Source organism: Grammomys surdaster, unplaced genomic scaffold (genome assembly GCF_004785775.1).
Source record: "Grammomys surdaster isolate TR1022 unplaced genomic scaffold, NIH_TR_1.0 100, whole genome shotgun sequence".
Lineage (NCBI taxonomy): Eukaryota > Metazoa > Chordata > Mammalia > Rodentia > Muridae > Grammomys > Grammomys surdaster.
In genome coordinates this window covers 2740319-2754076 of record NW_021604579.1, presented here as the reverse complement: position 1 = coordinate 2754076, position 13758 = coordinate 2740319, and the positions used below count along the sequence as shown (strand labels likewise).

At 47.1% G+C, this 13758-nt stretch overlaps 1 protein-coding gene across 1 annotated transcript; it reads left to right on the top strand.

The window, feature by feature from the left end:
* Positions 1-3933: 3933 nt before the first annotated feature.
* On the top strand, positions 3934-10717 carry LOC114636384 (L-amino-acid oxidase-like). The gene is made up of 7 exons (XM_028784505.1): positions 3934-3990; positions 5549-5763; positions 6116-6228; positions 7087-7288; positions 8870-8938; positions 9161-9297; positions 9561-10717. The coding sequence occupies exons 1-7, from the start codon at positions 3960-3962 to the stop codon at positions 10429-10431; spliced, it is 1638 nt and encodes a 545-aa protein (XP_028640338.1). The 5' UTR covers positions 3934-3959; the 3' UTR covers positions 10432-10717.
* Positions 10718-13758: the final 3041 nt, after the last annotated feature.

Below are 13758 nucleotides of genomic sequence, written 5' to 3'. Positions count from 1 at the left end.
GCAAAACATGTGTACACATAATATAAAATCAATATTAAAAATAAAACCTTAAAGCTCAGTAATTTAGAGAGCTAACTTAAGGTAGGATGGATAAATGACCTGAATAAACATTTCTCTCAAGGGCATTCCTGACTGAACACTAAGCATGATGAAGACACTCCTCATCAGAAGCAATCAAGGAAATAGAAATCAAAACCATAGAAAGATATCATTGCATGCACACACACAATGCTATGCCGATTTTTCACACAGATTACACTGCCAAAATAATGAGCTGCAGGTTTTCTTCCAGGAGCATGGGTGACTCATGAGTTGTCCCATCACCAAAGCCCCACCCCAATTCAACCTTCTATCGCTTATATCCCACCACCCCCAAGATCCTACGCAGCTGGGTCAGAAGGGAATGGTAGCTGGAGTCTCAGATGAAAGACTTGAGAACCTCCCCACCTCCTTCCGTGAGGGCGTGTTGACAGCCTCATTATCCTAGACTTGGCCAATAACTATATTCCAGTAGGATAGCACTGTAGTGGTGATAATAGAATAATTGCATTACCCTAGATTTAGAGTGTTCTGATGACTCTAATTGTCTTGCCTGTGGCCAAGGTCTTTCCAAATTGCCACACCTGTTTCGCTTCAAGATCACAGTGATCCTGTCAAACCTACAGAAAACAACTATACTATACGCATTATATCAGATCAGCCTTGAAGGATATGGTGATGTAATCCAAGCCATCAGGTAGCTAAGACAAGAGGATTTGGAGCTGAAAGTCATCCTAATCTATGTAGCAAGACACTTCTATAAAAAAAAAAAAATCAAATTCCTTTGGAAGAAGGCATTATTGTCCTGTGTCTCCTATTAAAAAGAAAAAGAACAACCTTTAACGCCATAGAAGAGGGAAGGATTTTAGGACCCAGAGGGATCAAGGATACCACAAGAACATGGCCCACAAAAATCAACTAAGCAGGGCTCACAGGAGCTCACAGAGACTAAAGCCAACAATCGTGGAGCATGTATGGGTCTGACCTAGGTCCTCTGCATATATTATGATTGTGTAACTTCTGTGGGACTCCTAAGAACGGGAACAGGAGCTGTCTCTGACTCTTTTTTTCCTGCTTTTGGGACATTTTTCTTCTTACTGGGTTGTGTCATCCAGCCTTGACATGAGGGTTTGTGCATAGTCTTTTTGTAACTAGTCATGCCATGTTTGGTAGACATCCCTGGGGGGTGGGAGGACTGCTCTTTTCTGAAGAGAAACAGAGGAAGAGTGGATCTGGAGGAGAAGAGAGATGGGGGTGAGGAGACTGAGAGGAGATGGGGAGGAGACTCTGTGGTCAGGATATAATATATTAGAGAAAAATAAATAAATAAATTTATTTTAAAAAGTAAATTAAGAATAAATAATTTGAGGGTCTCATTGATCGGGCCCTTTGAGAGTACAGAGCCAACCCAGGAATGATAAGACTCGCTTTTTTTTTTTGGTTTTGTTTTTTTGGTTTTTAGAGACAGAGTTTCTCTGTGTAGCCCTGGCTGTCCTGGAACTCACCCTGTAGACCAGGCTGGCCTCGAACTCTCGAACTCAGAAATCTGCCTGCCTCTGCCTCCCAAGTGCTGGGATTAAAGGCGTGAGCCACCACCGCCCGGCTATGATAAGACTCTCTTAACTCCCACATCTTTCCTTCCTTTTCTAATGTAGTCTATCCTCTTATCTGTGTCTTTGCTTTCTGAAAGTTTAGTTACTCATGCTCAATTATGGTCCGAATTTTACAATGGAAAATTCTGGAAATAACCAATTGTCTTAGTTACTGCTGTATTGCTTTGAAGAGTTCTATTGCTTTGCATGACCATGGCAACGCTTGAAAAAGAAAGCATGTGATCGGGAGCTTGTGCACAGTTTCAGAGGGTGAGTTCGTTATCATCACGCTAAGGAGCATGCAGGTAGGCACAGCGCTGGAGCAGTAGCTGAGAGCTTTACGTCTTAATCTACAGACAGCAAGCAGAGAGAGAGACAGAGACAGATGAGACTGAGACAGAGAAAGTGGGACAGAGACAGAAAGACAAAGACAGGGAAAGTTAGAGAGAAACAGGGACAGAGAGAGAGACTGGGGCCTGCCATGTGCTTTTTAAACTTCAAAACCCACTCCCAGTGATGCACCTCCTCCAACAAGGACAAACCTGTGCCCTTACCTCCCAATCCTTCTCAATGAACTGGGGACTAAGCCTGCAAATAAATAAGTCTATGGGGACCATTGTCATTCAAACTATCATGCCAATTTATAAACCTTCAGTTATGTATTGCTCTACATAGTGTGATAAAAACTTGTGTTCTGTCCTTCTTGGGATCTGGATAATTACAATGTATCAATTCCTTTGTCCAATGTATCTATTTCTTTGTCCAATGTATCCATTCCTTTGTCCACTGTATATGCTACTAAACTATTAGTCGCTTGCTAGCCATCATGGTTATCCAACTGTGTTTAAATCACCCTTTCTTTTTAATAGTATCCCAAAGTATAAGGCTAGTAGTAATGCTATAATTTTATCATAGTATATTGTTATAATTGTTCTGTTTTATTATTGTTGTTGCTAGTTTCTTTTTAAAGATTTATTTATTTTATGTGTGAGTGTTCTATCTGCATGCATAGATAGATAGATAGATAGATAGATAGATAGATAGATAGATAGATAGATAGAGGCATCAGATCTCATTCTAGATGGTTGTGAGCCACCACACCATGTAATTGCTAGGATTGAATTCGGGACCTCTGGAAGAGCAACCAGAGCTCTTAACCACTGAGCCATCTCTTCTGCCCCATCTTGTTAGTTTCTTACTGTGCCTAATTCATAAATTAAACTTCATCAAAAAATACATTTTAGATAGAATGTGGTACTATCTGCTTTTTAGACATCTAACAGGGATCCTGGGACGTATACTCCACGTGTGGGGGAAATGATACTGTGTGGGGGAAGGTGATACTGTTTTTGTTCTCATTTTTTCTCTTTAATAAAGAATAAAAAATGTTATCATCCAAAAAAAGAAAAAAGTAAAAAAGAAAGAAAAACCAAGTTCAAAGGTATCTGTTCTGTATCCCAAGACACACAAGTCTTCCAGAATAAATCAGAACTCAACCTAGTTCTGTCAATTCTGTTGCTACTACCCTTCCCCCACACCACCTGATGCCAGAATCCCAGTCCTGGGCCCTACCTTCCCCCACTCCTTTCCTCCCCACCAGCCCCCACACTGCTGGTTGGGTTCTGTTCATTTTGCTTGCCAATCAATCTGTGAACAAAAGCTAGTCTTGGCAAACCAGTTACCTGGCTCCATTCCTTATGAGAAGGAAGTACATTGCCAGAGAAGTACAGTGCCTAAAGGAACCCCTGAAGGTCGTAAGGAAGCAACACAAAAATGTTCTCCACTGGAAATGGGCTAGGCTAAAGACTTCTGCCTACCAGGGAGCCTTTGAGGGAGAGGAGCAAAGAGGCATGCTTATTATACAGGAGCTCCTAGCCAGATGCCTATCCCAAACAGACATGGAAATAAAGTGTCATGGTGCACCAGCCATGGGAAAACAGGCATTCTGTACTGTGGGCTGTCAGGAGCTCTGGCTTGTGCTGGAAATTCAAAGACCGGATGTCCTACCCAGCAGCCCTCATGCCTTCCCACGGTGATCACAGCAAGTTCACAATGGCCCACCGGTTCCCATTCCCCTCTTGCTCCTTAGCAACAGGAGGGCCAGGCTTTTCTAGGAGGAGAGACTGTCGGGGGAAGGTGGATTGAAGATGAGGGAAAGATGAAGTCAGTTATCATTGTCATCTCACCTGACAGGTCAAGCCTTGGTGCAGGGCCGCCCTGCCTGGCTGAGTCATTAGGGCCAGAGACGGATTGGTGGGATAAGAGCCAAATATTGCCAGAGAAGTGCTGCTTCTTCATAAAGAGAAGGGGAGCTGCTCGGAGTTCAGCATGAGTTTCAGGACCATGGCCAAGGAGAGCGGTAAGTGGGTCCTCCTCCTCCAGGTCTGGAAGAGACTGAGCAAGGAAGAGTTAGACACTGAACTAGGCATAGCTGTTGTATCGGAAAGGGACGAGGGTCAATGGTTTGAACGTAGGTCTGAGAATGTCTCAGCTGAGGATCGTATAAGAGTAAAGAGAGTTAGAACTGAGACAGGAATTCAGCTTTACCTGGGGATGGCTCAGGATGTTGAAAATGAGTTCAACGGAGATGGATCTGGAGGAGGGGTCAGGGGTTGGATCCCTTCAAAGGCAAGAGCAGAGGGGCCAAGAAACAAATGCTGATTGATAGCTCACGGGAAACTGTAAGGGCTGGAGAGTGGATAAGAAGATTGAGGCAGAGCAGGGAGGAGGGGACACTGAGACTAAGCAATCCCCTCCCTTGGGCTTGGTAATGTCTCTCCTCTTTTCTAATGAGTTGTTCCAGTAGAAAGCTGTCTTGGCACTAGGAAAGGACTAATGTGCCTCCTCAGCCAGTGGTCCCTAAAAGTCCTATTCCTTAGAGGAGTTCCAGTGGTTTCTATGTTACAAAGACAAGACTAAGGGGGTTCTCACCAGCCAAAAGCTCAGCTTCTGGATGGAGCGCAGGGTGTGCAGTCCTTACCTGGTCCACTTAACAGCAAGTGACACGGAGGGAACCAAATAGCCCTTCCTGTCAGACAAGACCAGCTGTGAATCAGAAAATCAAGCCACTCGAGACTTGTTATATGGTAGTCACTAACTGTCTGAGTGATGAGTTCTAATCTTGATATCACTCACTATACTTAGGAAGCTTTGAGAGACAATAGATGAAGATGGAAGAGAGAAACCTTAAGGACTGCCTGTTTCCCACAGGTCATTCCTCACTCGTCTAGAAGGGAACCTTCCTCCTGCACACACTCACCTTTTCACCAGTAGACACACCCTCCCTCTCCCTCGCCATCGCTCCCAGACTCTCTTCCCCACAAGGCTTCACTTTCCAGCCACACTCACAAAACCCATACAAGCACCCACATTCCTCCTCAGACTCAAGCAGAGGAACAAACACATCCCGTACTCCTCACACTAAATCCAGCCTGATGCCCGCCCCAGCTCTCAGTCCATCTCACCTTCCCGTACAGACTCAGACACACCCAGGCATCCACACGGTTCCACAAACGCATCCCTCACGTACAGTCGGATGAAGTAACTACAAACTTCAGTCACACTCCCACCCATGAACTGACAGGTCTACACAGCCCCAGTCCTTTACATGGTCACAGGCGAGCACACATGCACACGCCCCATCAGGAATAGACATATGCATCAATCTTCCACAACCACGAGCTTCCAGGGTGCAAACCATGTTCATAAATCACACATTAATCACGTAAATAACACTGCAGTTCACAGTATACCCGTATCCTTTATACACACGTGATATCAAACATTCAGATCTACAACCACACTCTTGCCAGATAAGGCCCTCATCTGACTGTCCTGCACTGGCTCCCACATCCTGGGTAGACAGGCCCTAGAGCCTTGGCTCCAGGAAGGCCACCTCTTTGCTTTCTCTCCCCCAGGAATCCTTATTTGGGGGATCCTGCTGTCCCTCTCCAGCTGCCTTGCCTCGTATGAGGACCTTGTCAAGTGTTTCCAGGATCCTGACTATGAGGCCTGCCTTCTCATTGCCCAGAATGGGCTCCATCCCTCCCCGCTCTCCAAGCGTGTGGTGGTAGTGGGAGCTGGCATGGCAGGCCTAGTGGCAGCTAAGACCCTACAGGATGCTGGTCATGAGGTAAGAAGGTCTGGAGAAGCCTTGATCATCAGCCTCCCACTTGCCTCCTTGGGTAGGAAGACAGTGCATAGCCTGAAATGCACTAGTGAGTGTACCCGATAGTCTCCAAACTCCCTGGCCCCTAATCATTGCTTACCGCCATTCATGTTCTTATGGAGACAAAAAGAAGACCTATGCTGCCAGGCAAGAGCTCCAAATCACCTAGGACCCTCTGGAGCAAACAGCCTCAGAGAGGTTACCCTGTATGTTCAGGGCCTCCAGGCCAGAGCCTATGGCTATTTGGAGGTGAGAAGTGGGGTGGGGAGAAAGGACAGCCCTCCCTAAGAATGTCAGCAGCTCCTCTGATCTCCAGGTAACCATCTTGGAGGCCAGCAACCACACTGGAGGTCGGGTGTTCACACTGAGAAACAAAGAAGAAGGCTGGTACTTTGAGCTTGGACCAATGCGAATCCCAGAAAGCCACATGTAAGTCCTGTGCAAGAAAAGGAGCAAAAGGAATATGGGGGGCATGAGGAGGTATGGAAAAGGTTGGAAGGACCCTGATGCGATCCTTCAGCACCTAATACTCTTCTGATTGCTCCCCTACCTTCTAACTCTTGTTAAGGTTGTCACCACACTCAGTTCCATCCTCAACCCTTCTCTTTCTCTGAGCAACTCAGGGGCCATGACTTGCTTGGCGACGGTGTAAAGAAAGGGGTAGGTAGATTAGGCAGCCTTGTGTCATGAAACCGAGGGTCACCCGAGAAATAACAGATCCCAAACCGATGGCCATCGCTGCCAGCTCACCAAACTACAATGTGAATATGGGTGTCCTCATATTTGTCAGCTACATCAAAATAAGCTGAGAAATTGTAACACATTCTATTAGCAATATTTGTACTTTGTTCAGCACTTTGTTCCAGACTGTATCTCCACAAACTTTTTTTTGCATTTAATATAAATTGAACCCACACTTATCCTCCAAACCATCAAAAACAAAAACACCTGCACCAGCCCAAAGTGGGAGTCACTAAATAACAGCCTCAAAGTTACCTAAAGATGCACAGTGGGATCTCAGATCTATCTGAAACAAAAGACGTTTGTCTCTACTTTAGAGTTCTACTGGCTGGGATTCCATAAAGGGCTTTAATTCATTGAATGTCCTGCCCTCTACAGCTTTGGGAGTCGGTGGGGGGAGCTACTGCTCACAACATTTAATGAGATTACAAGTGAATGAGCAATCAGTTTGAATTCCTCAGCACAAGGTTACACTGGTTTTTACCAGAAGTCGTTTCTAACGTGGGACCAGAAGGAACAAGTATGTTACTTCTTTCTCTGCTCCAGGCTAACCCGCACCTATACCCAGAAGCTTGGCCTGAAGCTGAATAAGTTCAACATGTATGATGGCAACACCTGGTACCTACTCAATGGAGGACGTCATCGTGCCTCGGAAGTCATGGCTAACCCAGAGATCTTGGGCTATCCCCTGAGGCCCACAGAGAAGAACAAAACCCCCACAGACCTGTACTACCAAGCCATCACTAAGGTATCTGCTGCCTTTCCCTGCTGGGATCAAGAAGGAAAGGATGGTGTCTAAGGTTACACAGCAAATCAGTAGATGGATTCAGATCACCGGACTCCCACCAAATGCTCTTCTGATTGCTGCCCTAGCTTCTAACTCCTGTTAAGGTTGTCACCACACTCAGCTCCACCCTCAGCCCTTCTCTTCTGTCTCAGAGCAACGCAGGGGCCATGACCTGGTCAGTAACAGTGTGAAGAAAGGGGCAAGTAGATTAGGCAGCCCTTGGTAATGAATGAGTTATCCTAGACGACAGTGAAGATCTTTACCTCAAAGTAAGCATGTGTGTGCGTGTGCGTATGTGCTTCTGTGTGCCCATGAGTATGTCTGTGTGTGTGTCTGTGTGTGTGTGTGTGTGTGCATGAGTATGTCTGTGTGTGTGTGTGAGTGTGTGCATGAGTATGTCTGTGTGTGTGTGTGTGTGTGAGTGTGTGCATGAGTATGTCTGTGCGTGCGTGCGTGTGTGTGTGTGTGTGTGTGTGTGTGTGTGTTTAGGTGAATATGGAGGCACATATACATTTTTGTGAGTCAGTGGTCAGTATCAAGTGTCTTCCTTGATTCCTCTCTACCTTACCTTATTCTATTTTTGGCAGTTTCTCACTGAGCTTGGAGCTTGCTAATTCTGCTAGACTGCTGTCCAGCAAGCCCAGGGATCCTACCGTTTCTGTCTTCCCAGAGCTGACATTATAGTCACGTGATACTACATCCTGCTTTGTTTGTTTGCTTGCTTTTTGGTTGTTTTTGAGCCAAGATTTCTCTGTGTAACATGGGCTGTCCTGGATCTCTCTTTGTAGACCAGGTTGGTCTCAAACTCACAGAAATCTACCTGCCTCTGCCTCCTGAGTACTGGGATTAAAGGTGTGTGCCACCACCACGTGGCTCACACCCTTTTTAATAAGTGAATTGTCATTTTACCTGCATGCATGTCTGTGGAAAGGTGTCATATTCCCTGGAACTGGAGTTATGGAAGTTGTGGGCTGCCATGTGAGTGCTGGGAGTTGAACCCAGGTCCTCTGGAAGAACAGCCAGTGCTCTTAAACACAGAGCTCTCTCTCCAACCTCAACATTCGCTACTTTTACGTGGATGTTGGGTATAGCACTCAGGTCCTCAGTCTCCTACCACAAGTATATTATCAACTGAATATTCACCTTAAATTTTTGTCTTGAACAGGTCTTCTGTTTCCAGTCAGGTGTGGTAGTATCCGAATTTAATCCCAGTATTTGGGAGATAGAGGCAGGGGATCTAGACTGAAGAGCAGTCTCAGCCATACAGTGAGCTGGAAGCCAACCTCAGCTATGTGAGACTCTGTCTCAACAAAAGCATCCCTATGAGCATCTTCAAAGGAAGGGGACGTACTCAGGGAAGAAGGCACACCCAGAGGCTCTAGGAACCGCCCTCTCCTGGCCTTTCCTAGCCTCTCCAGGGGCCATCCAAAGATCTTGACTCTAATCTGAAGGCATGTGAGGCATCTGTTGCACTATGACCTTGTCTACAACAGCCTGGCTACCTGGAAGCGCAGATTAATAACACCTCGCTCCCTTCTGCAGATCAAACCACATACAGAGACATTCAACTGCAGCCAGCTGCTGACTCTTTATGACTCTTACTCCACCAAGGTAAGTGAGAGAGGCCCCGGGACACAGGTGAAGTGATGAACTCTGTGCTCAGCCAAGGCCCTGGAGCAGTGCCCTGCCTGCAGGACACCCCCATTCCTACTGTCAAAGCCGTTCCTTCCCTCAAGCCCAGATCTACTGTTGCTGGGCCTAGGCCCCCGATAAAGCCTCTCTATGCAGCAGACCCTCTAACCCATACTTGCATCTCTGGTGCCCCTCGCATAGGCTTACCTGCTGAAGGAAGGAATGCTGAGCAAAGGGGCCGTCAAGATGATTGGGGACATGATGAATGAGAACGCTGGCTACTATAAGTCTCTCCTGGAGTCCCTGAGGATTGTTAGCATTTTCTCCAAAAATGACCAGTAAGACTGACCTGGGGCCAGGAAGAATCCAGTCTCCAAGACTGCTTTATTGGGTGTTTACTGAGGGGGGGGGAGGAACACTCAAGTAACAATCTCTGCCTGACACGGGGTTGTGTATTCATGACAGTGGCGTTTATAAAGTGCCCCACACAAGAGAACGGGAGATAAGTTCTTCCCTTTTCAGACCGGAAGTATGCCCAGGACTATAGCACACACAGATTCGGTAGCGTCTCCCGCTCATCTTTACCTCTCCACCCCTGCAGATTTTCAGAGATCACTGGTGGCTTTGACCAACTCCCCAATGGCCTCAGTGCCAGTCTGAAGCCTGGCACCATCCGTCTGGGGTCCAAAGTAGAAAGAATAGTGAGAGACGGCCCCACGGTTGAGGTTTTGTACCGCACAGATGGGCCCACCTCTGCACTGCACAAACTCACTGCGGATTACGCCATCATCACTGCCTCAGCCAAGGCCACGCGCCTCATCACCTTCCAGCCACCTCTATCCCAAGACAAAACGTATGCCCTGCGCTCCCTTCATTACGCCGGTGCCTCCAAGGTGGCTTTAGTGTGCAACAAACGCTTCTGGGAACAGGATGGCATCCGGGGCGGCTACTCCATCACTGACCGACCCTCCCGCTTCATTTACTATCCCAACCACAGCCTGCCAGACGGCAAGGGAGTCCTGCTGGCCTCTTTCACTGTGGATGATGATTCGTCTTTCTTTACCACCCTGGAGCCCAACCAGGTGGTGGATATTGTCCTGGATGACCTTGCGGCAGTACACCGCATACCCAAGGAGGAGCTAAAGCGCATGTGCCCAAAGTCAGAAATCAAGCACTGGTCTCTAGACCCCTTCACCTTTGGCGCCTTTGCTGAGTTCACACCCTACCAATTTGTGGGCTATTCGAAGCAGCTCTTCCAGCCAGAGGGTCACATCTACTTTGCTGGGGAGCATACCAGCCTGCCGCATAGCTGGATAGACACGGCCATCAAGACTGCCATCCGGGCTTCCAGCAACATCCAGGCTGCAGTGGACAAGGAGGCCACTCGGGGACAGAAAGCTCTTTACAGGCCCTTTGCCAACAATCAGGATTTTCCCCCACCCCCACCAAGAACTATCTGCGGGAGAGTATAAGAGAGTAGGCTAGAAGAAGCAAGGAAGCAGCAACCCGGGAGAGAGGTCACCACTGGTCCCTTGGTCTGCATGCAGGAGCCCAGCAGGGAAAGTGACAAGAGACATCACCCCCTAACCTGTCTAACTCCCTGCCTAATTCTCTAAACAGCAGAGCCAGGGTATACAAAGGTAGGGGGTAGCTGTCAAGGCTGGAGAATCCTAGAATCAGTCTTTAGCTTGAAGGAAATTGTCTCCTGCTACAAAACAATAACAAGCAAAAAAGAAAAAAAGAAAAGTGTCAACACCTGATTTTGTGTTACAACTAGACATCTCTAAAAGCACAGACAGGCCCCAAGGTACCATCACAGTGAATGACAGACTGCCACACACAGCTCACACCCACAACACATAAAAACTCTGCTGCTGTGTGCCTAACCGATAGCCTCTCACCTTAGCCCAACATAGGTAAGAAAGGAAAGCTTCTTACCTGCTCCCCATCCCCACCCCCACTATGCATGAGTGGCATCTCAGCCACCCTGACTAACTCTCTCCCCCCTCACCAGCCAGACCCCCTACCTCTAGCTGTCATAGTCTACACAGGCCCTGAAAGGACACCATGCTCATCTTACTACCCCTCCCTTGTCCCCTCTCTAAAACCCAACTGCCTTGACAGAACCAGCCTGCTACTCCTCCTCAAATCTTCCCTTAACCCCTCTCCAACTCCAAGGTGCTCTCCTCTGAGCCACAGCTCCCCACCCCTCACCCCCATCTAGAGCACTAAATGGACTGAAGACCTTACTGAGATCATGTTGCCAACCAAACCAGGAGACCACCCCACAAAAGGGCTGAGATCACATATTCTATGCTTTGTGTGTGTGAGTGTATGTGTGTATATGTGTGTGTGATTGTGTGTATATGTATGTGATCTTGTATATGTGTATGAGTATGTGAGTGTGTGTGTATACGTGTGTGAGTGTATATTTGTGTGTGTGAGTGTGTGTGTGAGTATATGTGTGTATGTGTGTGTGATTCTGTGTGTGTATGAGTGTGGGCACATTTGTGCTATTTCCTTCAGCCTGCCAATACTTACTAAACATGCCACATGCCTGGCACCATATGGCACCTGGCTAAGAAGCAGAAACCCAGAGAGTACGTGACAGTGAAAATCAACCCTCTTCTACCTGCCTCCCCGTGTGTTCAAGGTTCAGGTCCCAAATCTGACTCAATTTTTATTCCAAGTTTACAGAACCCAAGATTTATCCCTGAGTATTGGGGGGGGGGTCAACGAAGTAAAAAGGAAAGGTAAATGAGTCACAGGCCCCCCTCATTTGACAGACTCTGGCGACCCAGGAGGCAAGCATGATGGTGTGCTGGTTGGAGTTTTGTGGAAGACAGGCATAAGATATGGGAGGGAGAAAGAGGGAAAGAAAATTCCCATTTTCTACTGCAACATGGCTCATTGTTAAATCTAGACAGCTCTTCTCTGATACCCATCTGTCACTGACAGCCAGAACATTTTTAGTTCCAAGTGACAGAATTCAAACTGGGGCTTTCAGCAGGGGGTTGTGAGATGGCAAGAAGTCTGAGATGAAGCTGCTTTTATCAGAGTGACTAGGTTCCAGACCTGAGGCGGGGAACAGTGTTAAGGACCCAGAGTCTAGATTTAAGTGGACCCTGCCCTCTTCTCCATTATAAATGAACACCTGTGGTATGGCATGCACAAGGACACAAAGGAGTGGGTTCTCCTCCAGTGCAAACAATCAGAAGATGCGCTACATGGACTGGAAATACATTCAAGCACCATTCCTGAGGTTAAGCTTCTGTATCTGACTACAGAGTCTGCTTAGGGGAACTATCTCGGGAGCATACACCCTTCCCTTGGAGGTCCCCACAGTGACCTTAGGTTGGTCCCATTTACGGCTGTTAGGGTTGGAATTGAGGTTATTGTTTGATCAGTTCCAACCCCAGCATAGTATGTGAGTTGGGGATGTAGGCATAGACAGCAGTCTCTAGCTACATCTGGTTGAGACAGTTAAGAAACTTCTAGCATACCAAACACCAGGGGCTGGCTTCAGCTGCCTCCTTAACTTTCATCCTCAAGGTACTGAGGAAGTTCCTGGACAAATTGGAGATTTAAGGCTTACACTTACCACTGGGGGGTGGGAGGGGGAGGAGTTGTATCTTGGATGCCAAGATGGGCTGGTTCAGGCTGATGGGCCCATTTAGCCCAATGGACTGGATGGCCCTAGGAGCAGGGTTGTTTTTTTTTTTTTTTTTTAAATAGTATATTTGCTGCCTGGGTCTGGACCATTCAGGTATAACCTGACTCCCCAGATTCTACCAGTTTCCCAACAATGACTTTCAGCTTCCTGCCAAGCCCTAATCTTCATGGATACGAGATTGCATTGCCTGTGGCCACAGGCAGGTGATGATGGTTTTCTCTCTAGGATCATGAAGCAATCAGTGTGTCCCAAGAAGGACTCAGTTTCACAACCCCACTGAGCACAGTAATAGTCCCCCTGGCTTCTGGCAGTTGAGAACAGGGATCATTATCCCAGCAGGCATAGTCCTGAAGAGATCAGAGTTCTTTTCCTCACCAGTGGACACACAGCCCAGGTGTGAATGAACCATCCCCAGATGCCTCTGGATGTAATATTTTACAGAAGTCTACCTGGAAGGTGGGTTGGGTCTTGGTAGGTAGATTGGCTATGAGCTCTCAGGTCCTGGTCTTTCTTAATTCCCATACCCATGGTCTTAGCTTATGGGAGTTTGGAGCCTTTCCTATAGGGATCAAAGAAGACAAAATAGGACAACCATAATTATGGGATCCATGTCAGTCTTATCTTTAGGGGTCAGAGAATGTGTCGCTATCTTCTGTAGCCTCCTTCGGCTAGGTGTGGTGGATCTGTGGGATATGTTGCAGAAATATTTAATCTCAATATGGGGCTTGTACTTCACCTTTGATTATTCAATTCCTTGATAAAAGACACACACGACCTTTAATTTATATAAGCCTTAATCAGCACCAGAGCTGAGCAGATATCTAACCTCTATGCTATTATGTGTATTTCTATGCCAATAACCCCACAATATGACTTGCCATGTTCCATCTGGACTGCTCTTCACTCCAATGCCATCATGGCCATAATTTTAAGATTCTTACTCCATGGCCTCTTCTTCTCTCTCCATCTTCCTCTCTCTTCTCGTGGTCTCCTCCGACTCCAAGCCCAGGAACCCTAAATCCCACTTATGTCTCTTCTGCCCAGCTATTTATTGGCTGTCAGCATCTTTATTCACCAATCAGGGATAATTTGGGGGGCAAGGTCACATAGCGTCACCTGAGTCTAT

Bases quoted from the DNA above. Each gene is read 5' to 3' on its own strand.
- LOC114636384 (XM_028784505.1), top strand. From the start codon at position 3,960: ATGAGTTTCAGGACCATGGCCAAGGAGAGCG. The intron at 6,229-7,086 runs GTAAGTCCTGTG...TCTCTGCTCCAG, and splicing joins CGAATCCCAGAAAGCCACAT to GCTAACCCGCACCTATACCC. The intron at 9,298-9,560 runs GTAAGACTGACC...CCACCCCTGCAG, and splicing joins ATTTTCTCCAAAAATGACCA to ATTTTCAGAGATCACTGGTG.